The sequence below is a fragment of the Caretta caretta genome, chromosome 18, assembly GCF_965140235.1.
Source record: "Caretta caretta isolate rCarCar2 chromosome 18, rCarCar1.hap1, whole genome shotgun sequence".
NCBI lineage: Eukaryota > Metazoa > Chordata > Testudines > Cheloniidae > Caretta > Caretta caretta.
The window spans coordinates 15881598-15908613 of NC_134223.1; the positions used below are offsets into that span (position 1 = coordinate 15881598).

The 27016-nt window shown below is 46.8% G+C and overlaps 1 protein-coding gene across 2 annotated transcripts in view; it reads right to left on the bottom strand.

Moving 5' to 3' along the window:
• Positions 1-230: 230 nt before the first annotated feature.
• The window catches only part of C1QTNF12 (C1q and TNF related 12), a 39879-nt gene continuing 13093 nt past the window's right edge, over positions 231-27016 (bottom strand). The window contains exons 2-8 of one of the 2 annotated variants that reach the window (XM_048825155.2): positions 22819-22938; positions 21042-21153; positions 19537-19718; positions 13780-13888; positions 12029-12119; positions 3181-3259; positions 231-1850 (exon numbers count right to left, since the gene is read on the bottom strand). In XM_048825155.2, the coding sequence (XP_048681112.1) occupies positions 1752-1850; positions 3181-3259; positions 12029-12119; positions 13780-13888; positions 19537-19718; positions 21042-21153; positions 22819-22938 (792 nt within the window). In that variant the 3' untranslated portion in view covers positions 231-1751. The remainder of the gene's footprint in view (positions 1851-3180; positions 3260-12028; positions 12120-13779; positions 13889-19536; positions 19719-21041; positions 21154-22818; positions 22939-27016) is intronic. The other variant, XM_048825156.2, reaches the window with a different exon arrangement.

Consider the following 27016-nt stretch of genomic DNA (forward strand, 5'->3'; position numbering starts at 1 on the left):
ATTTCTGTTCTACCGCAACTTTTCCCCCAGTGCCTTAAATCGATCAGCTGCGTGTTGCAGCCTCACTAGAGCATGGAGGCTCATTGATTATCTCCTCCCATAGAGCCAGCAGAGGGAGGAGTGGACCGCGTTTCTGTGGGTATCACAAAAATGGTATCCATGGATTCTTTGCGTTCATTGCTTGGTGAGGAGGGTGGTAGATTAGACAAGTACAAGACCCCCAAACTAGGTATTTGGAATCTCTCATTTATTTTATCATCAGTTTAGATCAATGTTAAAAGGCACATCGATCCCATTCTTTGCCTTGCCAGGATCTCTTTAGAGTTATCTGTCAGGGCCATTTTTCTATAGAGTTTGCATTAACAAAACATCCAAATCCCATCTACTGACTCTGGAATCAACACCCAGGTGCATCCAGTGAGCTTTTATGTACCTCAAAGGTTATCTGAGTCTCCAGATCATGGGTGAAATCCTGGCCCCATTGAAGTCAAAACTCCCATTGACTTCACCTGCATCAGGATTTCACACCTTAGCGCCAGGCAACCATGGAATTTGGGAGGGGCAGGACCTATTATGCACCTACCTTTGCAAACTGGGGTCTGGACAAGCCCTGATCCTGTGACCTTCTCATTTGGTGCCTTCCAGGTGACATTTACAAGGCCTTTGAAGCACTTAATACCTAAAAGTAGGGAATAGGTGGGATTTCAATGGTGCCTTTTATAGGGAGGGGAGTTGCACTCCTTGTTGTTGCTCAGATATTTTCATCACCAAATTAGCACCATACAAAAAGACAACTTTCACACTGCCAGTCTGGGGCCTCCAGTCCCCAGCCTTTTCCAGGTCTGTTGGCAACCAGCAACTGTGCTCCTGACATGTTTACAACTTAATATGTGGGGCCCAGGGGATGCTGCATATATGGATGTGACTAAAAATACATATATATCTTATTAAAACATAAGAATATCAGGGAAGCAGAGAGTTGGCCAGAACTGTTGCCCTTGCTTGTTTGTCTTACCCTAACATAAAAAAGTAATCACGCGGCCAATATGAAACGTTCAGCTTTGTCAAGAGATTAAGGAACTCCTTGGAAATAAAGTAACAATGTCACTTCATCCTTGGGCCCCCAGAATTACACTGGGCAACACTCGGGCTTGATGTTAGATAAAGCAGTCAGCACGCTGTGTATCAGTCATCCAGGACGGAAAGTGGGGCTTTCGACTTGTCCAGAGCGTGACATCTGCAGAGTTTGCTGGAAAATCCCTATCTTCTTCCTCCCAAATACACAGAATCCGTCTATATATATATATATATATATTTGCTTTGTTAGATAGTTTGCAAAGAAACTCAAACCAAACCCATTGATCCCCAAGACACGCCGGATACAAGCGCTATCGTGTTATACAGATAGTTACAATGTAACCCTTCCAGACCTTGGTATATTGCGCTGTGCGCTTTTGGTAAGCACAGACAATTTAAATAATATACAGTTCTTTTTTTAATTATTATTATTATTATTTAAAATATATTTGTAGGCAGAACTGATGTAGACATTTAAAAGCAGCAACCTTTGAAAAGCAAGTTGAGTGTCTGCAGAAGGAAAGGCTCTTTACTTCACTGTATTAAAAATAGATGCCAATGGGTAACAGGCAGCAGTCCTCTCGGGTCAGATTAAAGGGTTCTTCAGTAAGATGTATGTTGCAAGGCTCCTTGAGTCATGTCCTTCCCCACCCAACCTGTGGTGGGAATCCAGGTTAGACGCCCATAAACATGCCCATGAAATCCGATCCATTCTGAATGGTGATGGGGGCTCCTGCACTGTTGTCCACAAATATCGAGGTGTATTGCCCAGCCTGTATGTTCAAAACAAAAGGGGGGAAAGGAATCGGATACAGCTATCCAGTGTGTAAGGGAAAGCGAAAAGCAACAAAGGCTATTGTTAGGCTGGACTCAGGACACCAGAACGGGGTGGTTTTAGGGAGCTGGTCAAATATTTTCATTGCAGCATTGTGTTTCTAGCTTGTTACTATTCAGTTCTATTTGTACACGTTTCTGGGCTTGACATGGTTAGACTGTGGAAGCAGTGCGGTCCAGCGGTTAGAGCAGCCAAGCGCCAATCAGATGACTATTCCTTACTCTGCCACTGTCTTGCTGGGTGACCTGGGACAGGTGGCGCTCTGTGCCTCAGTTTCCCTTCTATGAAATCGGGATGATGATACTTAACCACTTTGGTAAAGCCCTGTGAAATGGCTGGATGAAGAGTTTATGTATTTACTATAATTAATATCACAGTTTTGTAGGAGGAAGATTAATTGTGTGGTTAAAGTTGGGAACTTGGACCCAGGAGATCAGGTTTCTGTTTCTAGCCCTGACCCAGACTCCCTGGGTGACCATTTAATTTCATGGGACCTTAATCCTAAAATGAAGTTAATAACACTTCCCTACGACATCGGGGGTGAAAGGGAGGGGAAGGGAGTTGAGTTGAGAATCTTAATTCAATAATGCCTATAAAGCAAAGGCATTGACTCCGTGGGTGCTCCAGGCCATCAGCCAAGCCCCCCACACCAGTGCCTCTCACCTGCCACTGGCCCCGCTGATCAACTCCTCCCGCTCTCTGTTCCGCGGCGTGCAGGAGGTGCTGGGAGGGAGGGGGACGAGCGGGGATGGGGCACGCTCAGGGGAAGAGGAATAACTGGGTGGGAAGAGGCGAGGTGGGGTGGAGGCCTGGGGGAAGGGGTGGAGGGGGCTGGGCCTGTGGCAGAGCGGGAAGAGCCAGGGGCTTGGAGGAAGAGGTGGAGTGGGGACGGGTCTGGGGCGGGGGTGGGGTCGAGCACCCCCTGGGTAGAGACGAAGTCAGCGCCTATGCTATAAAGCACTCTTGCCCAACTCCACAAAGGAAGCTAGGAGCCTAAATACCTTTGCGGCTTTGGGTCTCTGTGATCCCACCATCCTCCGTGAGACAGAAAAGTGTGCATGTGTGTGCATGCACGTGTGTGTGTGTGTGTGTGAGTGAAATAAGCTCCATGTAAGCTCGAAAGCGTGTCTCTCTCACCAACAGAAGTTGGCCCCGGAAAAGATATCACCTCCCCCGCCTTGTCCCGCTAATATCCTGGGACCAAAACAACTACACTGCGTACTGAATGAGTGCGGACTGTATCATCGTTATCTTCCAAGCCCTCTTACCTGTAGCTGTAGCAACCCATGCACATAAACAGTGAAGATCTTGCTGTTACTTTCCAGACCAGCAATAACTTCCAAAGATCTAAACAGCAGCCAAAGAAGAACAGAATACGCACATTAACTCAGCCAGTTGGTCACATCAGCTAAACACCCTCGCAGAAACACAGACGTCCAGCTTAAGTCACAGTCCTCCCCTTCTCAAAGAGCTTCCACACTCCCGGGGTGGGGAACCAGTGTTGGCGTAGGCATTGCTATGTTGGATCAAACCAGTAGTCCATCTAGTCCAGGTGCCTCAGAGGGAGCTGCAAGAAACCCTGGGGTGACAACGAGGAGTCCTTGTGGCACCTTAGAGACTAACAAATTTATTTGGGCATAAGCTTTTGTGGGCTAAACCCCACTTCATCAGATGAAGTGGGTTTTAACCTACAAAAGCTTATTTGAGCAGCTCCCTGAAACCACCCCGTCCTGGTGTCCCGAGTCCAGCCTAACAACAGCCTTTTCTGCTTTTCGCTTTCCCTTACACACTGGGTAGCCGTATCCAATTCCTTTCCCCCCTTTTGTTTTGAACATACAGGCTGGGCAATACACCTCGATATTTGTGGACAACAGCGCAGGTAAAGTGTATCCATTTATATATGGCAAATGAAGTCACCATTGCCATATGTACACACACACACACACAGACACAGGCGAATCCTAAATTGAAAAAAATACATTGAGTGGAAACAGTCTTTTGCATCCCTGAGAATGGAGTTAAGAAACCTAAAAGAAGATCTAATTTTGTAGCCGTTATGATAGCTGAATTGGTGGGACTAATGTTAGCACTGAACTAGATAAGGGATATCCGGCCTACCACCGATGTTATCTTTTCAGATTCGTCACCAGGAACTCTGGCCATTCCCAGGGTACCTCAGAAAGCAGGCGTGATCTAATAAATGAAATATTGTTTTTGACAACATAGTTAGGATGTTTGGACATCGAAACCATGTGAACCGGGTGAACATATTACTACCAAGGATTCCAGCATTTGTAGGGATACCTGGTAAAGAAGTGGCAGATAAGGAAGTGAAAAATGCTTTAAAATATGGAGACATTGATATAAAAAGATTCCTTTGACTAAGCGGGAATTTAGAATTTTAGTGAAGAAAAAAAAAACACATCAAAAAAGGAATGACATGAATTGTGGACCAAGGAGAAGAGAGGAAGAAGAGTCCATGAAGCGTGCCCTGAAATAGAGGATAATGCACAACTCCAAAGTTCGTAAAGGACCAGTGACGTGCTCATATTTAGACTAACTGGTCACTGTGGTCTGAATGATCATTTATATTTATCGACTACACACAAAGTTGGGTGATGGAACACATGTAAGGTTAAGAAGCGGTCAATCCCCTGAATGCAGGGAGTGTTTCCAGGAAAGAAAGCCTCTTTAGGAAGAATGGAGACACTTTTAAGGTGATAGAACATACTCTCCTGAAGCCCCAGACAGTATCGGGAAACTGAGGTAACATTAAAGTAGTGTTAGAGAAGCAGAGAAGGGGGGTAACATTAAGGTAAGAAGGGAGGTGAGCTTTGTTTTGGCATTTGTTTGTTTGTTGGTTACCTTAATGAGAAGGGGGTGAGCTGCAGGTGCCATCCTTCAGATGAAATCTGAAAACACCCCCTGTGGTTTCCACTGGAAACGCTATTGTTCCTCTCTCTTGAACCATCATGCAGTGTTGCTGTTTGCTCCTAAACTGCTGCCTCCTTCCACCCAAGAACCAGCTGCATTTCAGTGATGAGTGAAGTGACTCTGCTTCCAATCAGCTTGTCAAGTTTGCCAAGCACTATGGGTGGGAGGTTCTATGGCATCCTTTTATTGCTCCTTGTTTATTAATTGCTTTGTAGGCATGATGGTCACAAAGAAAAGTATGTTCATGGAAAAGAGTGCACTGTAGTGGGAGCCTGCTCTTTGGATGGGAGGGATATGTTGGCCTGGTGTTTTTAACAGGCCCAATCGTAATGGACAGAAAATCATTTCCAAGGGCCAGACCATCCTCCGAGTGCCAATAAGTCAGAGCCTGTTTGGAAAGCTCTGTATCACCTAGCCAGCATTGTCCCTCCATGTCACCCTGCATGCTCTAAAACACTCCCTGAGGGGAGGTTACGGGGATAATCCACAGGAGCACAGCTCCATCCCAACAGCATGTCATGGAGGTAGGAAGCAGGACAGAGACACATGGCCTCCACCTGGCTGGATCCTCCCAGATCTTCCCTGTTCAGTGGGTCGCACCTCCAGCCTCTTCCCCCGTGAGGCCAACCCCACCCCGCTCCTTTCCACAGCGAGGTGGTGAAGAAACACAGCGAGTGCCTACACATGGCGTTTCCAGCCCTCAGACAGGGAGATAACTTGCGTAGGGGACTATTTGCCCCAGAGAGCACAAACCGCTTGGCACCAAGAGCCGACTAGGGAGTTACTTCTGTGTGTCATATCTTACCAAATGCCAAACCTGGGCCGGAACTTTCCTTCATTAATCTCTCTCACCCTCCCTCTCTCGCCCAGTCTCAGCTGGAAGCCCCGAGGCTCTTTCAGCTCCCTAAAACAAATGACTGCATAAGCAGGCATCCCTAGCAAATTCCACAGGCTGGCTTCGGTTGCAGTTCACCCAGTGCCAGCAGAATGCTCGTCCGAACAGGTCCCATAATGACAGAAAAGCTCCCCTACCCCTCCTCCCATTCTCTCACCACTCCAAGGGACAGTCGGGTCCTCACCCATTGTCAGAGAGCGAGAACAGCCTCTGCTAGAACCTGGCATTTGCCAGGCTTTGCTGTAGAACGACCCTGATGGGACAACCGTTTTCAACACCATTCGAAGAGGGCCATGGTAGACACCCAGTGGAAACACAGCTCTGCCTCCTAGTGGACATGGCCCTACAGGATCTTATTCTAATCTACGGAGTGGTGATTAAGCCTTCGATCAGTTCTGACTAAGCAAGAACAAGGCAGGGGTCATGGCAGCTGCTACTTAGAGCCAAAGGCCCTCACCATGTTATGGCTCCAGTCCTATAAAAAGGACCCTTACGCTAAGCATGGCATCCCACCAGCCTCAGTGGGACTGCATGTGTGGATGGGTCTGCTTGCCTTGCGTGGCTCCCCTTTGCAGGACCAGGGCTTGTGGCCATAAATTACAGTTGAAGACAGCTGCGCCATATCCTAGAAGGTTGCAGTGCTCTCGATGATATCTGGCCTAATTTCCTAGTTGGGGGAAGGATTAGTCTGTGGCATGTTTTGGCTAAGCTCTCAGAAGAAAATCCACGAAAACAAGGTAGCCTTGCACCAGCCTTGCTCGCGACAGCCGTGTCAAAAGAGATCTGCTGTTGACAGCCATTTTTCAATACTTGATTGCTCCTCGCAAGGCTGATGCTGTAGTGTGGAGAGACAGACAGACAAGGTCCTTGAGGGAGGTGAGTGAGCCTCCCTGATGAAAAGCACTTTGTTTTCTCTCAAGACAAGTGCCTTCATCAAAGCAGTCAGGAGTGTGGAGAACCTGATAAGGGAGGAGAGCTCCCCACCCTTTTTAATTTTTACAAATGGGTTATCTGTCTTCCCCTCTCTAAAAGGCATTAAGTGACAATCAGGCCCAAGTGCCTGTGGCTCTGAAACTATCAAGCCTTTTAAATAAACAAGGATAATGGTCTCCTGGGCCCAATAAATCCAAAAAGGACATTGAGTAAGGAGAGCTCAGTTCAAAATAGGGTGACCAGAGGTCCCGATTTTATAGGGACAGTCCCGAGATTTGGCAGTCCCAAGATTTGGGGCTTTGTCTTATATAGGCGCCTAATACCCCCCACCCCCTGTTCCAATTTTCCACACTTGCTGTCTGGTCACTCTAGTTTAAAAACCACTGAAAACATGCCTGGGGAAATCCAGGACAGCTCCATGTGCACTGGGAACTGGAACTAAAACTGGAAATGGAACTCAGCTGTTCCAAGAGACGCAGGATGGTCCAGCGGTCAGGGTGCTGATGTGGGACTCAGAAGACGTGGGTTCAATTTCCTGCTCCACCACAGACGCCCTGCGCGACCCAGAGCAAGCCACTGTGCTGGAGATGAAAAGATGGGGATAGTCCTATTTCCATACCTTACCAAGGTACCACTGTGAGGGTAAAGGCACAAAGAATTGTGAGGCTCAGATACCATGATAATGGGGCATTGAAAAAAAGTCCTCAGATCCATCTTCTGCCACACTATTAAGAGAGCAAATCATGGGAACAACTGGCACCCCAGCATCATAGTGGAAGTAAAAATAGCCTTTCGCCCTCAGAGAGCAACACCAATAGGCTGAGAGTTTCAGATGATACCACTGATACCCACTGGCTGAGGGTTCCATTGAAAAATACCTTGGCCACCATTCGGGTTCTTCCATCAGGAACATTTTCCCACCTAATAAAAGTATTCGAGAGACAGTGTGACGGGCAGTCTCTGCCCATAAGAGTCTCAGGGCTAAGGGAATGAGTCCTGCACCCAAAATATAATTAGTAGGGAGAGGATGGTAAGACAGCAAGGAGAGGCCAGGGAGGGTGACCAGACAGCAAATGTGAAAAATCGGGACGGGGGTGGGAGGTAATAGGAGCCTATATAAGAAAAAGACCCAAAAATCAGGACTGTCTCTATAAAATCGGGACATCTGGTCACCCTAAGGCTAAGCTGCAGGCTGGGAGAGAGATGCACTGAGCACTTATGAAGGAAGCTTGCTCAGATGCCTGATTCTAGCTGGTTCAGGTCATGCAACCACATACAAAAAAGTGTGGGGAGTGGGTCCAGAAGTGGGAGGCTCTGAGTCCTGCAGCTGCCCAGAGTGGGCCAGTAAAACATTTGGGGGAAACATTTCCCCTCATCCCTCATTTAGGCCCCATCAGCTCCTCACTTTTCTGAGCCCTGAAATCACCAAGGACCACTCTACAGCAGACCGCAAAACAACGCTGCCCTGGTTAGCAAGATCCTCGCCTTTCCAGCAGGTCAGCAGGCGTTCTGCACTCATCGTTACCTTGGTTACTAATGGGTACTTGGGCACCAACCGAGTCTTTTCCACAGCCCAATGAAACACAGGACCGACACCTGGTATTTAGGTACGAGGCTTCATTTCAATTTCATTCTCTAATAAAGTTGAGGCGAGGTCGATCCCATTTACAACCATCCCAGGCACAGGGCAGGGAAAGTGGAGGTTCCAGCTCGGCAACACGCTTAATGGCGTTAGTGGCTTTAAGTCACACCCGTAACGTTGTTTTATTGACACATTTTCAGTGCTCTAATTGCCCAAGTCTCGCTACAATTGGGGCAAATAGTGCAGGTGGGCTGGGGCGGGTCTAGCAACCCTGGAAAGTTCTAAACAGGAATCCTCCGACGGTGAAAAGCGACCAGAGCGAACCCTGAAAGGGACTGGCTGCCCTCGGGGAGAAGCACTGCCCTCTGCCGGGCAAAATGCCAGGCCTGTTTGTATGTTTGTCCGAGCTCCCTAGGGAGAAGCCTGCCTTTTCAGAGATAATGGTTGTAAGGGCCTTGGCGACTCGTTTGGCTGGTGAGAACGGAGCCTGTGTCTGTACGCACACGTTGGCCCTGATCCTGCAAAGAGAACAGTGTACGTGCACTTCCCTCCCACCCCAGATTCTAGTAATTGTTTTTCTGATGCTCTTCACTAGGGGCGATGTCGGCGTCCTAGCGACGTAGGCCCTCAGGAGTCCATTGACTTTCTGAGAGACGTGGGCTCCAAAGTCACTTTTGAAAATGGGACGTGGACTCCTAAATCACTGAGGCATATTAGAACATTCTACCCCAGAGTCTTTTTATGGTATGGGTTTTTATTTCGGTCGCTGAGGAACAGTATGACATCTCTTGTAAGTCCTCCCTGGCCTGGCATATACTAAGGGGGCCACTGAATTTAACAATCATTGGCACCATATCAAAACTCAATGCTCACCCTGAGTTATGGGGTTCAGTTTGCAAGGCGGGGTCTCTCCGTGTCTTTATCCCAGTGACCATGGGTGCCTGGGGGGGGACATGCTTTTATAGAGGTCCTGGCACATTTAGCATCAGGAACTATCACCTGTTCTACACCCACCCACCCTCCTGATCGGTCTAGCATTTTGAAGGACAGCATCATTGAGATGCTAAGCTCTATCCAGATGGGCTGCAGGTGAAATAATAAAACCATAGTCTCCCTGACCCCAAATTAACATGCTAGCACCACTCTGCACATGTGCAGTGAAGTCTGAGGGATGCGTTTGTGGGAGGCTTTCCTCGGAAAGATTGATAGGCCCGTGGGTTGGGTCGGTTACCATAATGACAACTTGTACATCCCCAGGGTTTAGCAGGGCACTTATGTTATTACATTTAGGAAGCAGTTTGTGGGTGTGGGTTGTCTGAAGGCAGGGCAGGGAAGGAACTCCATTTACAGCTAATAAAACTTGTAAAAGCCACAGCAGTGCCTGTATTTCAGACCCATAATCTCATTTCTGCCTCCTGGAAACACAGTATCTTTCTGACACTTTTATATCATTCTCTCGGCTCAGCCCCCTCGGCCAAATTCAATTCTAGCCCATTTTGTCGAGGACACACCGAATATTTACTTAGGTACACACAATGGTTAGCACCATCCGTTGACAAGCAGTAAGAGCTCATGGGAAAATGTACACAAAGCTCAAGAGCCTGACCAAGTTTCTGTTCGAAGACAGATCCTATTTCCCAGGGGGTTCTTTGGGCACAAAATTCATCCCTGGTGAAGTCTAGTTCACAAGGATTTCTAAACCAGTCAGATAATTAGTCCATCAGATCCATTATCCTGCCTCCTGGAGTGTCCCATGCCCAAGGATACAGATGAAGATGAATGGACCTCTCCGTGTGCATGGTGGGGAAAGAGGAAACATGCTTTCATGTCAGCTAATCACCCAGGATTCATAGATTTTAAGGCCAGAAGGAAACATGTTGATCATCTAGTCTGACATCCTGTGTAACACAGGCCAGACAACCTCACCCAGTGATTCCTACATCAAGGGCATGGCTTCTGGTTGAACTAGAGCATCCCTAATTCATATGAAATGTACCCCTCTGCAGAAGATCAGTCCTCAAAATAGGATTTAAGTGGGGCATAGCCCTTGTGCTGACCTGCACAGGGATGAATTTCACCCTAAGCGATTAGTCTTAAAGATCAAAGTCACTTTTTCTCGGCTCAAGATCACAAGCTTCGGATTGGTGCCGGGCACCTCAATCCAATAGGAAAAAAGTTTGTTTGAAGGTTTTTTTGGTCAGGATCTCTCATAGGGTGGAGCATACATTTTTTCAGCAATTATGGAATGGCAAAAAGCCTTCCTGTAGCTAGCAAAGCTGGGGATCAATGGGAAAAGGCACCAGCTCAGCAATTCACTCTCAGTTCTGAGGAAACAAAAACCAACTCTCTCTGCCACAACAAACACCACCCATGAATGTTCTGACTGGGGCATGTTTATGCGTAGGTGCTTATATAACCCACACTAGAAGATCATGGATCTTTGTCCTTCTTTAGTGACTAGTCCACAGAAGAAGAAAAGAGTCTAATAGTGCTGCCAGCTAGTGGCTCAAGTGGTAGAAAATCATGTTTTTAAAGCTGAAGGGGGGAAGCTCCTCTCCTGGATGGTGTTCGTACTGCTTACCTGTGTATCAGCCCTTATGCTACTAACAGAGGTTCTCTGCTTACTCAGGTGGTAGGGGACTCAATATTTGGAACAGGGGGACCTGAGTTCTAGCCTTGCTGAGATGTTCTGAGTGACTATAAAGTGCAGCCTAGAGATACTCATGAATTGCTAGGTGACCTTGGATTCAGAGCTTTCATAGAAGGGCAACCATGGCATTATAAAATTAACAGTGATCTCGCTTTGCATAGCCGAGTTCTGCAGCCCCAGGTTGCTGCTGGAATGCTGCCTTTCTGACCAAGGGAGAGGTTGGTGAGCAGTATCCCACGGCTTTAATAACACACCCCTCAGCCATCCCAAGAGAGAGTGCCATGCAGTAACGGAGGCAACATGTTATATCTATGATCTCATCTGGTAGGGCAGCAAGGCTGATGCTCCTTGTGGGCAAGTACAAAATATATTACGTTGTCCACCTGCCAAGTTTACTTGGGCCGAAGTTCCCCCTGAAATTTCCTCTCACTGCTTTTATTAGGGCCAATTCAAGAAAACTCTCTCTCGCTGTTTTTCATCTAAGTCTGAAATGCCTTTTCGTGAATTTCTTGAGGGCTTGTAAAGGTCTCACATGGGCAGTGATGAAAATCAAAGGCCTCTATTGTCTAACGAGCAGATCAGGTAATAAGTCAGGCAGCTTCAGTTAAAACTGCCACATGGATGGATTCACCCCAGCCCTGAAGAGAGGCCAAAAGCCATAGGGCTAAGAAGAAGGTCAGTTTCCTTTGTCTCATCTCACACAGCAGCAATATGGAAACCCTGGTCTCATTACCATGGCAAAACTCCCATCGACTTCAAAATCCTGGCCCCATTGCTCATAGAGTCCATGCATTCAAATTCATTAACTAGCCCACAAAGACTCCAGTCCCGATTTGGTGTCCCCTCCCCCAGGCACTAGACAACATTGCCATAGCTCATCATAGCCTTGAACCCTGACAGCATAGAGGAGGGATGAGTGCTTTATTTGTTAGGAGATCCAGGGGTAATAGCCATTCTGTTTATTGAATTTGAAAGGATCAACACCCTGGGCCTTTTGAGATGTTTGGTCCAGTAGGTTTTTGATTTGTCCCGCATTCACAGAGGGTATCCATGGCATTTGCCAAAAGTAGCTGAGAAAGGGGCAGTTTGTGACAGGTTAACAACCGCATTGCAGTGACTCACGTGTATCGATGACAGAGGGATTCGATGCAGATCAGCACACGGACGTTGTCTCTGGCTCGGAGCTGCACTTTGCTCTTCAGCTCACTGTGGTCTTGGAAAGAAGCAAACCATGAAAAGAAAGAAAGAAAAACAAACAAATTCCCTCTACAACATGGCGAATCTTCAACCACGTTAGGCTGTAAGCAGCATGTCATGGTTCCATAAGAGAAGTACCCCCCGGTTTCTCATTGAACTGCCCTTTACCACTGTTGAGTGAATAAAAGGAAAAAGCATCAGTGAACATTTTGGTGGGTTCTGAATGTCCTTTCAATTTAGCCGTGTTTGACTCTGTTTGCACACGCCCAGCCCATGCTTTCCACAATCATTCATGGAGGACAAGTTCTCTTCATACGAAAGTGAATTTAGGGCCCATAACCGAGATTTGGCTGATTAAGAAACGAGATTTATTTTGGGCGGCAGCAGGACAGCTGGTAAAGAGTTAGAGCCACCCAGTCCGAGAAAGTCCTCTGCCATTCAGACAGCGAATTCACACAGCTATTCTCAGAGAAGAGTTCCTGAGCAATCCCAAGGGCAAAACACATTCATATGAAAGCCCTGCCAGAAAATTCCAACTGGCAAAAAAATGAGTCAAGGTTGTGATCTACTGTCCATGGACACTGTGCTTTCTGGAGAGTCAATGGGGAAATTGTTCACTCTGAATAATTCAGCCAGCTCCAGCCAGCACCAAAAACCACGTAAAGGTCTGATGCACAGTTACCTATAGACAGGCAGGAAAATGTCTGTAGAGTTATGAAATGCCATCCCTTCGTTAGACTGCACCATCCTATGGTAGCAGAGAGGACTGTCTGTTCTTGGGACTAAGAGGCACCGGACATCAATCCATGTTCTCCAAATCTTTCTAAACAAGTCTCTCATATTTCAAACTTGTAAGTAACAGCCAGGCAAAGGGTATTAGTTTATCTTTGTTTTCTCAACTTGTGAATTTTCCCTTTGCTAGAGGGAGGTTTATCCCAGTTTTGTTGTAACTTTGAAACTAAGGCTAGAGAGGGGGTTCCTCTGTGCTCTTTGAATTTTCTGCTACTCTGTAAGGTTAACTACCAGCCCAAGTTTACAGAGGTGATTCTTTTACCTTTATCTCTTTAAATAAAATCCTTCTTTTTTAGAACCTGACTGATTTTTCCATTGTTCTAAGACCCAGGGGTTTGGGTCTGTAGTCCCTTTGTAACCAATTGGTGAGAATATATGCTCAAGCCTTCCCCAAGAAAGGGGGTGTAGGCTTGGGGGAATATTCTGGGGGAATAGGACTCCAAGTGGTCCTTTCCCTGATTGTTAAATCACTTGGAGGTGGCAGTGATCCGAAGGCAAGAAAGGAATCTGTGCCTTGGGGAAGTTTTAACCTAAGCTGGTAAGAATAAGCTTAGGGGGTCTTTCATGTGGGTCCCCACATCTGTACCCCAGAGTTCAGAGTGGGGAAGGAACCCTGACATGGTGTAACCCCTATGTAATACAGTGGCAAAGTGCATGCCATGCCTCCCATACCATTAGTGGCTGGTCGCTAGAGGATAACACCCTACTGCTGCTGCCACCTAATGGAGTTACTCTGCTAGCTCAAGTGTATGATACCGACGACTCATGCCAATGGGTGGTCGTTACACATGCTTCAGATTGAATAGCCTCCATGAGGCAGTCTGAGGAGCTCCAGAGTCCCTCACCATGCCAAACTGGAAGAGGTTCCAGTGGACAACACTCACCAATGTGAACGTTGGCTGAAAACTGGTAGATGCCAGACACAGTTGCTGTGAAGCGCCCAGTCGCCAGGTTCAAGCCTGATCCCCGGAGGAAAGCTCCTTTGGCCAAAGGCTATAGGGGAAAAAAAAAGAACAGCAAACCTTGAACGGCTGAACAAAATCCCCCAGCAATCAGAACCATCGTTATCTCTACCCATCGCAGGGAGAAAAAGTGTGTGTGAGCGAGGAGCAGATGAGTGTGAAGGTTGGGAAGGGATTGCCAGGCCTCTCCTTTCTCCCTAGAAACTTATCCTATCATGGGCAGGGCTCTTCTTCTGTGTGGATTTCATGCCCAGGAAAGGGGAGGATTTAAAAGAACTGGCCAGTATCAGGTGTAGGCAGCTGAGTGCTGTGCAGGTTTCCCCCACGCAGCTCTGTTGATGCACTTTGCCCCAGACTCTCTGCTATTCTAGTACTGCATCCCCCCCTTCCAACACCAGTACTGCCGCCCCCTCTTCCAGTCCTTGGAGCCCCTTCGCTCTGCCAAGAACTGACATCTTGAACTTGTAGTGCCCCCTACTGTTCCAGTCCTGGGACTCCCTAGTGCTCCCGAGTCTCCTGACCAGCCTTACCCCCGCTACGGCAGTCCTGGGTCTCTGCAGTGCCAAGCTGTGTGTGGGTTTTGTGATGCAGACACAGAGGAGACAATAACACAGGGCCTCCAGAGGTTTCCTACCACTCTAGGCTTTGATAAGACAGGACTGATTCTCTCACGCCAGCAGCACTGCACAGCCTTGCTGAGTTCTTACGGAATCTATATTTAGCTTAATTTTCTTCAGAGTTTGGATCCGAGAGGAAAACAGCAGGCAAAACTCGAGCGAAGCACAGCGTCTCCTGGCGCAAGGAAGTGGTCTCAAGTCAGACTCACAGCGGATTATCTGATTTAAGCTAAAATAAACTCAATGCGACGTGTTTATTGTTAGTTTTGGCCCACTCAAGATCGGTTTGGCTGGAGTCAGGGAGAATCAGAAACAGCTTTGATGGGCCAACAAAGCAAATTACTCAGAGACTCTGCCTCCACCACAAGGGCATTATGTGAAATTTAAACGCGTCGGGACAGGCGCTATCCCCACTACCTCTGCAAGGTTTATATTGCACCATTCTAGCAGGCGGAACGGCTGCTGGAGTGTCCCGGTGCTTATATATGTAAATACACGTACCACATCTAAGTTATCTGTACACACATCCAGACCCACATAGAACTAAGGAACCTTGACAGAACTGAACTGCCTGGTATTTATGCTTATGACTTTACACGAGTAGACCTATCTTAGAGAAAGTCTCTCTCCCCATGATACACTGCCAAAGTTGCCATCACCGCACTGATGTGAGATCCCCTTTCATACAACAAGGAAGAGCTGTCCAACAGAGGATGTTCTGTAAGCACCCCAGGGACCTCAAATGCCCTCCCGCCCCCAGCTTTTCCAGTGCACTCCAGGGCCTGTTTGTTTGGCCTCATCTTTGAGGTGACACAGCGGTGGCAGACATATGGATATGCTGGTATTTGTATGAAGAGCTGCTGTGTGGTAGAAGGGTTGAGCTGATTGAAACATGCATTGGAGGTGGCCATTTTAAATCCCTGGCAGAGCGCACAGAGCCCGAGAGCTCTTCTTATGGTTTTTAAACAGAAAGAAAATAAAAACCAACTGAAATAAAAATCATTCTCAACATTTCTCAAGTGCGAGTCACTTGTATTTCCTAGCTCTCAAAGCGCTTTACTCTCTCTGCTGCTGGTTTTATCTCAATGTGGCCCCGTAGTCTCTGACAGAGTGATGCCTGACCTATACTCCTGTAAGCAGAGGAGAGTCAGGCCCCGTGTGTGTAGGTAGAACTGTGCCAGGGAGTTTCTCCATTCCTTTCTCATTAAAGCAATTAAACTAACAGAAGAAGCAACTTAATTCCAAAACCGCTGGCTGAATTTGGAAGGCAACTGCAGGCACCAGTAAATTACTGCCGTTAAAACATTCCTGTTTCTTCATGTCCTCTGCGGCTTTGTTACTCTTTGTGAGGGGAAACAGACAATCTGGAATGTTGGAAGGAAGAGGACTCATTGGACAGTATGCTTCAGCAAACGCCACACCAATTATAACTCCCTGCTGAGTTCGCTGCCTGACATTAGCACAACTCATTTCACAGCTGCCATAATTGCTGCAGGGAGTAATCCGCGAGAAATTTGCAACTTGCTCTCAGTTAATTTCAACAAGCAGCCCCAAAGCATGTAAATAACAAGCTAGTGCCAGCCCTCCTCCACAATCCAAGCTCAGGTTCTCTTTCCCCCTGCCTCACACGCACTGTGTAATTTACTTGCCGGTGGGAATAGGGAATCAAGCATCATTTAAGATGTGGGCTGGGTGCTGCCTGATGGAAAGATTTTCTTTTTAAAAATTAAATTGACGGATTCTTAGAATAAGAACACGGAAACTAGTCTGTGAAGCAGTCACAGCAAAGCCCTCTGACCGCCTAGCCAGTGTTAAAATTCAGCTGTCAGAATGAGTTTAGCCTGACCTCAAAACATGAGAGATACCAGGATTCCTCCTGGACCTACCCAAGGCTTCTCATCACATTGAGAACCCTCTTAGCCTTGGTGAGTCTGGCATCACTCCAGCGATGTTCCCTGGACCTCAGTCAAATCAGACGTAAAGCCGGAATTTCACTGCACACTACAAGCTGTGCCTGATCTAAGCTTCCCTGTGCAAAATCATAGAATCATAGACTTTAAGGTCAGAAGGGACCATTATGATCGTCTAGTCTGACCTCCTGCACAATGCAGGCCACAGAATCTAACCCACCCACTCCTGTAACAAACCCCTAACGTATGTCTGAACTATTGAAGTCCTCAAATCATGGTTTTTTTAAAGACTTCAAGGTGCACAGAATCATCCAGCAAGTGACCCGTGCCCCACGCTTCAGAGGAAGGCGAAAACCCCCCAGGGCCTCTGTCAATCTGCCCTGGAGGAAAATTCCTTAACGACCCCAAATATGGCGATCAGCTAAACCCTGAGCATGTGGGCAAGACTCACCAGCCAGACACCCAAGAAAGAACTCTCTGTAGTAACTCAGATCCCACCCAGCAACGCATCCAGGGGAGGCAATGGTCTTGGGAGAGCAGAGTGCTTGGAGCATTGTAGACAATGCTCAGAGGGAGGGGAAAAAATACCACCCGCTCATCTCAGATGCTGTAGGATTGAGGGCACTGTAAGAGCAGCAGCAGGTGTGTGTGTGTGGGGGGGGGGGAGAGGATATAGTAAGACCGGGGAATATCACTGGGGAATCGCTATAGTACAGAGGGACGGGACTTATGAAGTCTCTGCCTCAGGGAGAAGAAAGCCCTGCTGCCCTCTGAATGCACCCCAGGTCAGGAGACGCTCTCCAGTGTTGGAGACTTTAGAACAGCTAAGTCCTGATCCAAAGCCCAGTGAAACCAATGGAAGTCTTTCCATGACCTTCAAAGGGCTTTGGGTCAGGAGCTGAGTTGCTCCCTCCCCACTTTAATTGGGTAAGCATCAAACCCTTGAGATCTTAGTTTTATGAAATCAGTGACAATAGGCTTCCTTCTTCTCACCCCGACTTCCCCAGAGATGATGCTCTCAGAGTGTCCGCCATCACCAAGAGCAATATCTTAGAGCCATGTCTCTCAACCTTTCCAGACAGCCGTACCCCTTTTCAGGAGTCTGATTTGTCTTGCATACCCCCAAGTTGCACCTCAATAAAAACCACTGGCTTACAAAATCAGACATAAAAATACAAAAAAGTGTCACAGCCACACTATTACTGAACTATTGCCCCCTTTCTCATTTTACCATATAATTTAAAATAAATCAGTTGGAATATAAATATTATATTTACATTTCAGGGTATAGTATATAGAGCCGTATAAACAAGTCATTGTCTGTATAAAATTATAGTTTGTCCTGACTTTGCTAGTGCTTTTTGTATAGCCTGTTGTAAAACTAGGCAAATATCTACACAAGTTGATGTATCCCCTGGAAGACCTCTGCGTACCTCAGGGGTGCACATACCACTGGTTGAGAGACACTGCCTTAGATAACAAGCTAAACCCAGGCACTTCTTGTCCAGAAGCGGAAATGAAGCGTTGGCCACAGAGGCCCATCTGACCTACCAGCCTTCCCACATCAGCTCTGGAGCCAGGAGTAATCAGACTCACTGCGCTGATAACAAGGCTTGGGAAGCCCCAGCCCACACATTGATTGCTAAGAGGTCTATTCACATTCTCACTCCTAATTAACAAGGCAGCACCTCTCTCTCGCTGGGATGCTTCAAGTACAACCTACACTTCAAGTACAACGTTGCTTCTGTGCCAGCACCTGCAGAAAATCTGGGCAGCTGTCTCACCCTGCCTCAGAAGTCCCCACTGCAGGTCTACAACCTGTGTCTCTAATCCTGCAGCCCTGAGGAGTCCAATTAGCCATGGGTCTACTCATCTGAATAAGATCTGTTGGATAGGCCCCTTCATAGACAGGAGTCTGTACAGCTGCCATGCAAATGCAGCCACTTCTGGGGTGCAGCACAGTCACTAATTAACAGCATGAACACACCTGACTGTTGACTGAGTGACTGATGGCAACCAACAGCCCTACTTATTGCCAGTTAAGATCCTTAAAAATCTCGGTCGGGCTCTGGAAAATGACTCTAAAAATGGCGTCATGGAATTGCATGTCCATTGTGCCTGCATCAAGTTTGCCCAGCTGTAATAATGAGAATAATTAGCACTCTCTCCCACCTTTGTAGCTAACAGGCAAGCTTTACATTACCCTTCCATTTACAAATAATGTATAAAGGATTCATAGATGTTTTAATACATGGGTAATCAACTGCCAACAGGTTGCCTATAACTCTGGTTTAAAACCATCAATAGCACCTCCTACCGATGGCTTTGTAACCATCGGTAACATGCTGCTCATATCTATACTATCCTTATCACATTGATTAACCCTTTAGTGACCCTTCCTAAGCCATTTATAAATGGGAGCTTAATCTAAAGTGTGACCCATCGAACAAAACATCAAATGCTGATTTTTGTAACTGCTGGAGTCATACATACACACCAGGGGCCTGGAACGTGCAGGAAGGTCCTTGCTGCCATTTCGGGCTTACCTACACATGAAAGTGATTCCGGGATAGGGTAAAATATGAATATAATATGGAACAGATATTCCTGATTAACTAATTTGGAAATAAGAGTGTCCACACATGGAGTTAATCTGGAATAGCTAGTCTTAAATAACTCCATGTGCAGACAAACCCTTATAATAACTACTGGAAGGCAATCAGAGACTACAGTGATGAGCATGGTGTAAGAACCTAGATACAAGAGAACAGAACAGAATTAGCTGTAATAAAGATTCTACAATGGGGACCTAACTGACAATTGTTTGGATGTAGGAGGTGAGCAAGGGGAGGAGTTTTAGGATCAAAGTAGGCACTCAGGAAGCAGATATAGTGCTCACTCTTGTTCACTATGAAGTCAATGACAAAACACCCAATTAATTTCAGTGGGGTAGAACTGGCCATGGTGGGGACGAAGATGTTACTTCTCCCAACCATGACCAGCTGTTAAGACAAGTGCTCACTCCCAGCAGCCAGGCCTAAGATGGGTTCCTGGAATCAGTTCTCCCTTTCTCCATAAGAGCCCTGCGGGCAAAAGGCATCACAGAAGAGCTGAGTAAGACAGTGCAAGTACAGGCTGTGGCATTGGCTCACCGACTGGAAGTTCTGAAGTTCAACCAGGGTCTTCTTGTCCACAATGACCTGCCCTTTCAGTTTGCAGTGGAACGCTTCCTCCACCCGTTTGTAGGGCGAGGTCTCCTCCAGTGACAGCAGGAGTGGGGGCAGTTGGCTGGGGTGGGCTGAGACAGCCAGAGATGCCCGCCGTTCAATGGTTTCTGAAGAGAAGAGAGATTGAATGGGAGGCCAGCTTGGATTTGGACAAAGCAATCCAAGCAGTAAGGAGAGAGCATTTTTCTAATTTACACAATTTTAATAAAAACTTTTTTTTTTTTTAATATTTATTTACACTGAGGCACTTTTATGCTGGCAGCCAATGACATTCAAACATATCTGCAAAGCCACCTCATTGTCCCACCTTCAGATCCCCCCCTTATCATAATGCCTACAAAAAAAATTGACAACAGCTAGGAAGCTAGTTTGCTGAGACCACTGCCTGGCATGGTCTTATTTCCTTGTGCTCCCCCACCGATCATCTGTAACCCTCTGTTGTTTCCTGTCTTAAACTCGATTATAAACTCTTTGGGGCAGGGACCATCTTTTTCTTCTATACAGCATCTACCACAATGGGGTCCTAGATGTTAGCGCGATACAAATAATAAATAATAGTAATAATAAATAAATAATAAATAAATAAATAAATAATAGTAATAGTAACGTGGCCAGTATGGACAGACCTGCTTACATCTTCTAGTCCATACATTGTTCCCTACACGTGTTCTCCAAAGCTTTCTCCAGTTCTAATTTAAATGACCCAGTCGAAGGAACTCTCACTACTCCCCTTGGGACAGACCATTTCAGTCTAAAAGATCTGACTCTGGAACTTTATTGCAGTTGCGCTGCACAAAAAGGTACTTGGCTTAGCTCTGTGTTGCCAACTCTCATGATTCTAGCACCAATCTCACGATGTTTGGGGTTGTTCCTGAAGCGCCAGTTCCTGGCCTTCTTGGAATCATGGGAAAATCTGCGCTTTCCTTTTTGATAAACAAGTATGTTTCTAGCCCTCATGGTTGCACGGATAAAACTTGAAAATGTGACCCCACTGCACCCTGATGCTTCCAAATCCAGAAGGTGAATAAAAAGTGTTCACAATCTCCCCCACCCCCCAGTCTTATGATGTTTACACCTGTCTCCTGATTTATGAACACGTGTCATTGGCAATATTGTTCATTCCATCCTATTACACTTAACTGGACCATCCTAAGCCATTCCTCTCCCCAGTATCATTGATGGGAAGAGGGGGAAAGGTTGACCGACTTGGGCCAAATCCTGCAACCTTCCGCACACAAGCTAAGCTGGGCACCTGCCCAGATCCCCATTGGCTTTGTGAACTCAAGTCAATGGGATTTAAGCACATACTTAAGCACTGTGCTGAAACGGGGCCTTAACAAGAAGAGCTCCTGCTAACCTGGGACTCTGCTGTAAGTGCCACATTTGCGGGCGAGAAGGAGAGACAGACATGCGGCTCCAAGCGCCTTTACCTTTTAGTATCTCCTTGAACTCCTGCAGCAGGACTTCCTGGGTGACTTCAGCCCCTGGTGCTCCTGGAGGTCCCTGGGGGCCCGGCGGCCCAGGGGGCCCGACAAGGCCACGCTAAGGAAGGAGCCAAGACAATGGGAATCAGATCCAGGCAGTAACTCTCAACAACACACCAAAAGCCCCCTGGAAATGAAGAGCTACATCCTGCAGAGCTACCAGTCACCTGAGTAGACCTTCTTCACGACAGGTTCAAGTAAAGGTCTGATGTGGCACCTAGGTCTCGTGCTGGCTCTCTGCCCAGCAGGTAATGCCAGCCAGGGGTCTATTCCCCTGAGTAGCAATGCGAGTAAGAGGTTGCAAGGCCAGGCCCTTACTTTGGGTCTCTGGGGACCGGGGGCGGGGGACACTTGGGTTTGCTGCTTCTGTTTTCACCTTCCAGCATCACTGATGGTAGCATGTCACCAGCCTTTTGGGGGCTGGGTTTGTTAATTTCCATGTGCGCCACCTGCTGGCTCCCTAGGGCAGCAGCAGAGCCACCCTATTGCATAGATACATAAAATCCGTTAGACTTGGCAGAATTTTTAATCGATTTCCATTTCAATTTTCGCAGAGAGGGCCCAACGATAATTATTTCACGGCAGTAGATGTTGAGATCAAGAAGTCAAACCTACCTAACGGGCACCCTGCTAACACCAGCACGACAATACGTTTCATACACGTCAAGGTGGGACTAGTTCTCAAGTGGCATTTTTCTGACTGGTTTCAGAGTAGCAGCCGTGTTAGTCTGTATTCGCAAAAAGAAAAGGAGGACTTGTGGCACCTTATAAATTGGTTAGTCTCTAAGGTGCCACAAGTACTCCTTTTAATTTTTCTGACTGTGCCTATCTGTAAATTTCAGTCACGATGGATGGAAATATTTTCCCCTCGATCTGCATGTGGATGGTGAAATCGACGTTTACTGGCATTTACTGATAAAAATCGACTCCTTCCAAGCCTAAGAATATGGCAAGGACATAAGGATGGCATAAATACGTGAGGCTGGGCGTTTGGTGTGACTGTCAAGGATGTCAGCTAGGGCTCCTGGAAAGGAGAAATAACTACTCCGTACCCCTGGAAGCGGATCTCCGTGAGAGACCTGGGTCCTAAACTGATTAACACATCAACCTTGAAAAATAATAATAATACCCATCTCTTATTCAGCGTTTTTCATCAGTAGATCTCAAAACAGTTTACCAAGGAGGTCAGTATCATTAGCCCCTTTTTACAGATGGGAAAACTGAGGCACTGAACAGTAAAGAGACTTGCCCAAGCTCCCCGGAACAGCAGTGACCAAACCAGGAATAGAACCTAGGTCTCCTGACTGCCAATCCAGTGCTCTATCCACTAGGTCATACTGCTATATCTTGTGCCTGTGGAGGCTAAAACACTTTGTTATGGATCCTTAACACCTGTCAGTTAAAGGGAAAGTCTCAGCACAAGAAATAGGTAATTTGAAAAGATTTTTTGAGAATAGCAGTATATATAAACACATATATGAATACACAAACACACACTCATGCATACAGACACAACTATCGCTTTACATTTATATAGCACATTTTGTCCTAGTTTCCCAAAACGCTTTACAAACTATATATACATATAGCACCACTAAAATGCAGCTATCTCTGGGGTGGGAAGGCACACAAAGAGCACCTTTTACAACAGCCGTACGAGGGGAAATTTTGGGCCCAGAACACAGATTTTTGTGATGCGGTGTCATATCTAGCGGTAACCTACTAATTTCTTGTCTCTCCCTTTGCATTTCCTTTTGGAGTTGTTGCCATCGTCTGGGCGATGTACAAATGAGATCCAGGTGCGCCGCGGATCTGTGATTCGAGGATCTGGAGATTCTAGAATCTAAAGAGAAACGAGAACAAAGATTGGATGTCATTGTGTGTCTTCATCCATTGACAAGAATCCTAAACTCGGACTGTGCTACTGTTTGGTATCCAACAGGGGCCCTAATGAGTAAAGGGGGCCTGAACCAACCCCCTGGATCTAAATACCCTGAACTTTGCAGGACATTTATTTCACAGATGGAACTGAACTTGGCAGTTCAAGGCCTAGCTCCAATAAAGAGCAAGTCAGAAATTGAAGCTCGGATGAGTGAGGGGGCAGTTTTCGTTGTGGAAGGATGGAGGGCTGGCTGCAGAGGTCAAGAGGGAGGGTGGGGAAAAGGACTCCAGACCAGATCATAAGAGCAGAGAGGGAGCCTGCAGGCTGCAGCTTGCAGAAGCTGCGTTATGAAAAGTTGGAATAAAAAAAATAATAAATTGTTAAACACAAGAAATTCCATTGCTTTAATGCAAAGAACAATGTGGGAGGAAGGTGCAGAGTGTTGAGCGGCAGTGTGGTCCAATGGTTAGGGCTGGACTGAGTCTCAGGAACCCTGGGTTAGCAGGATAGGGTGCTGATCTTGGCTGGGTCCTTCTAGGATAGAGATAATAAGTAGAGTCCATTTGGACACCTGAAATAATTCTGAGCACCAAGCCAGGCATGAATCTTTATTTCCTACTGAACTAGCTCTTGTGGGGACTCCACGTGGTGTAGTGAATCTCTAACACTGGCTTCTCTCTTGACCTCTGGAGATGGGGCTTCTCTGCTGTCTACACTTCACACCCATTGCACAATTAAGCAACCCAGGGAAGGCCCATTGCCACCAAAGCAACATCAGGAGCAAACTGCATTGGCAGAGCTGGAGAGGAGGTCTGCATAACACCGGCCAGCAAGACACTCTCCCTCCTAGCCCTGGCTCAACATCCTTTTACATTCATGCACATCCAATGTGCAATCTGCATAGAGTTTCCCATATCAGGATCAAATCCCCCTGGGCCATAATGTGTCTAAAAGTAAACACTGGGCATCAGAAAAGAGAAAATCCCAAAGCCAGAACCCCTTGCTATTTAAAATAGCGACCATGGTTTGGGTTCCTAAAGGGCATTTCACCCATCAGTCTCCAAACACTGGGAGAGAGAGGTGACATGACCTGATGAAAGTCACCCACCAGTCAGCGATGGAGATGAAACTACACCATCCTTCTGCCCCAGAGTCGCTGCGAGGAATAAAACGCTCACTGCCAAGTCCATAGGGACCAACACCTAAGTAATCCTCGCGGCAGACATATGCACACACATGCTCATACACACACACACACACACGTGCATGGATACAAAAGCCATGTCGCCTGTGTACATGCACAAATGTACGCACATGGCATGTGATATAATGCCTGCACAAATACGTATGCACACACCCACAAGCATGTATGCAGAGGAATATGCATGTACATATAAGTGCGGGCACATGTGCTACAATACAAACGGCATTTCACATTCAAATTGAATTTTCACTGGCGCGATCACAGGATCTTCTCCCTAAACTTCCCAACCAGCAATAAAGCTGGCTAGACCTGGCCCCCTGCCAGCCAAGCAGCCAAATAGGAGTCTGATAAAAGCCCACAGGTTTATTCTAGAATGACTGACCTGACCCCAGTTTCCACCCGTGTTTTACCAGTCCGTTGGTTTTGCTTTATTTCACGGAGTCAAAGATGGCCTCGATGGATTGGCTTCAAAGAAACACAACAGCACAGGGGGCCACGTACAGCCTGTGGCATCACTTTCCCCCCTCTTGTTCGGCTGGGAGGCTGCAAATCATTTGTACTTAGCACCAAGTGACAAAGCTGAATGTTTATAGCTTTACCTGGTGCTGATAAGTAAATGGGCTTGGGGGAAATTACTGCTACTGTCCACTGGAGGCAACCCCAGTTACACATGTGCATTCTTTTAGAGTTAACAAGGCTGAATTTAAAGAGACAGGGTCAGGCCTATAATCTGACTACAAAATTGTCCTGGTGCAGAATGTCTTCTGGATTCCAAACAGCACGCGCATGTGTGTGTATATATAGATATATATATTTATCATTCTGTCACTGGGAAATTTTTTCAACCTTGCCACTGTTCAGACAGGAGCTACACTGAAACAATGTTTTGTGGTATCTCTGCAACAAGCAATTAATAACCCTTTGGCGTCTGATCCTCCACTGCCATCCGCCTTGTGTCATCATTTACACCTGCACAGAGTGAGCATGAAGTAGGTGTGAAATGCTACCACTCTGATTGAGTAGCCACTTTGCACAGGTGCAAATGTCGACACAAGGGGCCAAATGGGGAAAATAAGGCCCTTAGCGTTTATTTTGGGCTTTGTTGCAACCTTTTGCTAATTAATTCTCAGAAGACTTCTGTGAGGTAGGCAGGTGGGGAAACAGGTTAATATTCTACCCCCAGCTCTCCAGACTAAACACTAATCCCTAATGCCCATGCCATGTACTTTCTGGGAAGCGCTAGAATGCAGTGTCAAAAAGGAGAGGGCAAATTGATTAGGATGTGTTAATGTCTAGGTCCCTTACTAATCTGGGTCTGCGTGGGGAAGGGGAAGGGAACTCACCCCATTGTTTGGGACAGAAAGCTAACAGCAGGCTTCCAAGAACACGCACAACCTTTTTGAGAGTCCAGTACAAATAAAAAGCAACCAAAGACCTACTGGACAAGTCTCCTTCTAGCCATAGCACTAGAGGATTCACTGGCATCCGACATGTCAGTAGCATTACCGGAGTGGCTCTGTGTCTGTTACATAGGCATATAATTAGTTAACAGATAAAGAGCCAGTCGATGGTGCTCAAGAACATGTAGCTCAGTTCCCGGATTTTATAGAACCAATAGAATAAGATGTGCATCGCAAATGGGTACCTCCAAGAAGCTGTTGCATGGCGTTTTTAACAAGCAGCGGATACAGTTTCCACCTTCTGGGCCACGGTTGACATTTTGATCCTGGGCTAAAAATCGCCCTCACAAGCCATAAATGTCATGCTGGTGAGGATGAGGTTTCTATGTGAAAGTTCTGAGGGGCCCCCCCAGGATGGTTGTCCTGTGTGCTATGGTTCTGAGCCCCAGGATGGTACCCCTCTCGGCCTTCCTATGGCAGGATAGGACATTCTGGTGGGAGTGGTTGGTTCCATGCAGAGTTATGGAGAGGTAGATTCTATGGCCTTATTTGAAATGGTCCATCATCTTTTTTAACTTAACCCCCCCCCCAGCAATGGTGTTTTGTAAGGAAAGATGCCAGGACTGACAGCCATGAGCAATGAAGCCCTTTTATACAGCACAGAACATATACACTATGGGAAGTGCCATAAGACTTCTCAGCAACATAATACTCCCTGCCAACATGCCTCAGTCATGAACGGGAAGGATTACTTTGAGAGGCTAAAAGGGATCTTATCCATTACCAGTTCCAATCCTGGATCTTCCGTATTCTAAGAAATGGGGTCTGTCCTGATGGAGACAGGTTTCAGAGGAACAGCCGTGTTAGTCTGTATTCGCAAAAAGAAAAGGAGTACTTGTGGCACCTTAGAGACTAACCAATTTATTTGAGCATGAGCTTTCGTGAGCTACAGCTCACTTCATCAGATGTATACCGTGGAAACTGCAGCAGACTTTATATACACTTTCCACGGTATACATCTGATGAAGTGAGCTGTAGCTCACGAAAGCTCATGCTCAAATAAATTGGTTAGTCTCTAAGGTGCCACAAGTACTCCTTTTCTTTTTTCCTGATGGAGAGTTTTGCAATTTGGCCCCTTGTTTACTGGGAGCTAGAGCAAGACTTCCGTGTTCATCTTGCAAAGGCTGCCTGCCCAACAGCCCGCAGATGGCCTCACCTGTTGGTTGATACTCAGCTGACTTAGGATTGAATTTTTAGCTGCATTGTAAAGGCAGGCAGAGTGGCCCCTTTGTTACAAATTTTTTGAGCTGTCCAATCCCCCCCCTTCAAGAACAAATGGACGTTGACTTTTGAGGTCCCAATCCATTTGCATGTCAGTCTGGCAAATTTCCATCATAGCGAGGAGAAGAAAATACAAGTCCATCTCTAGCCCCAG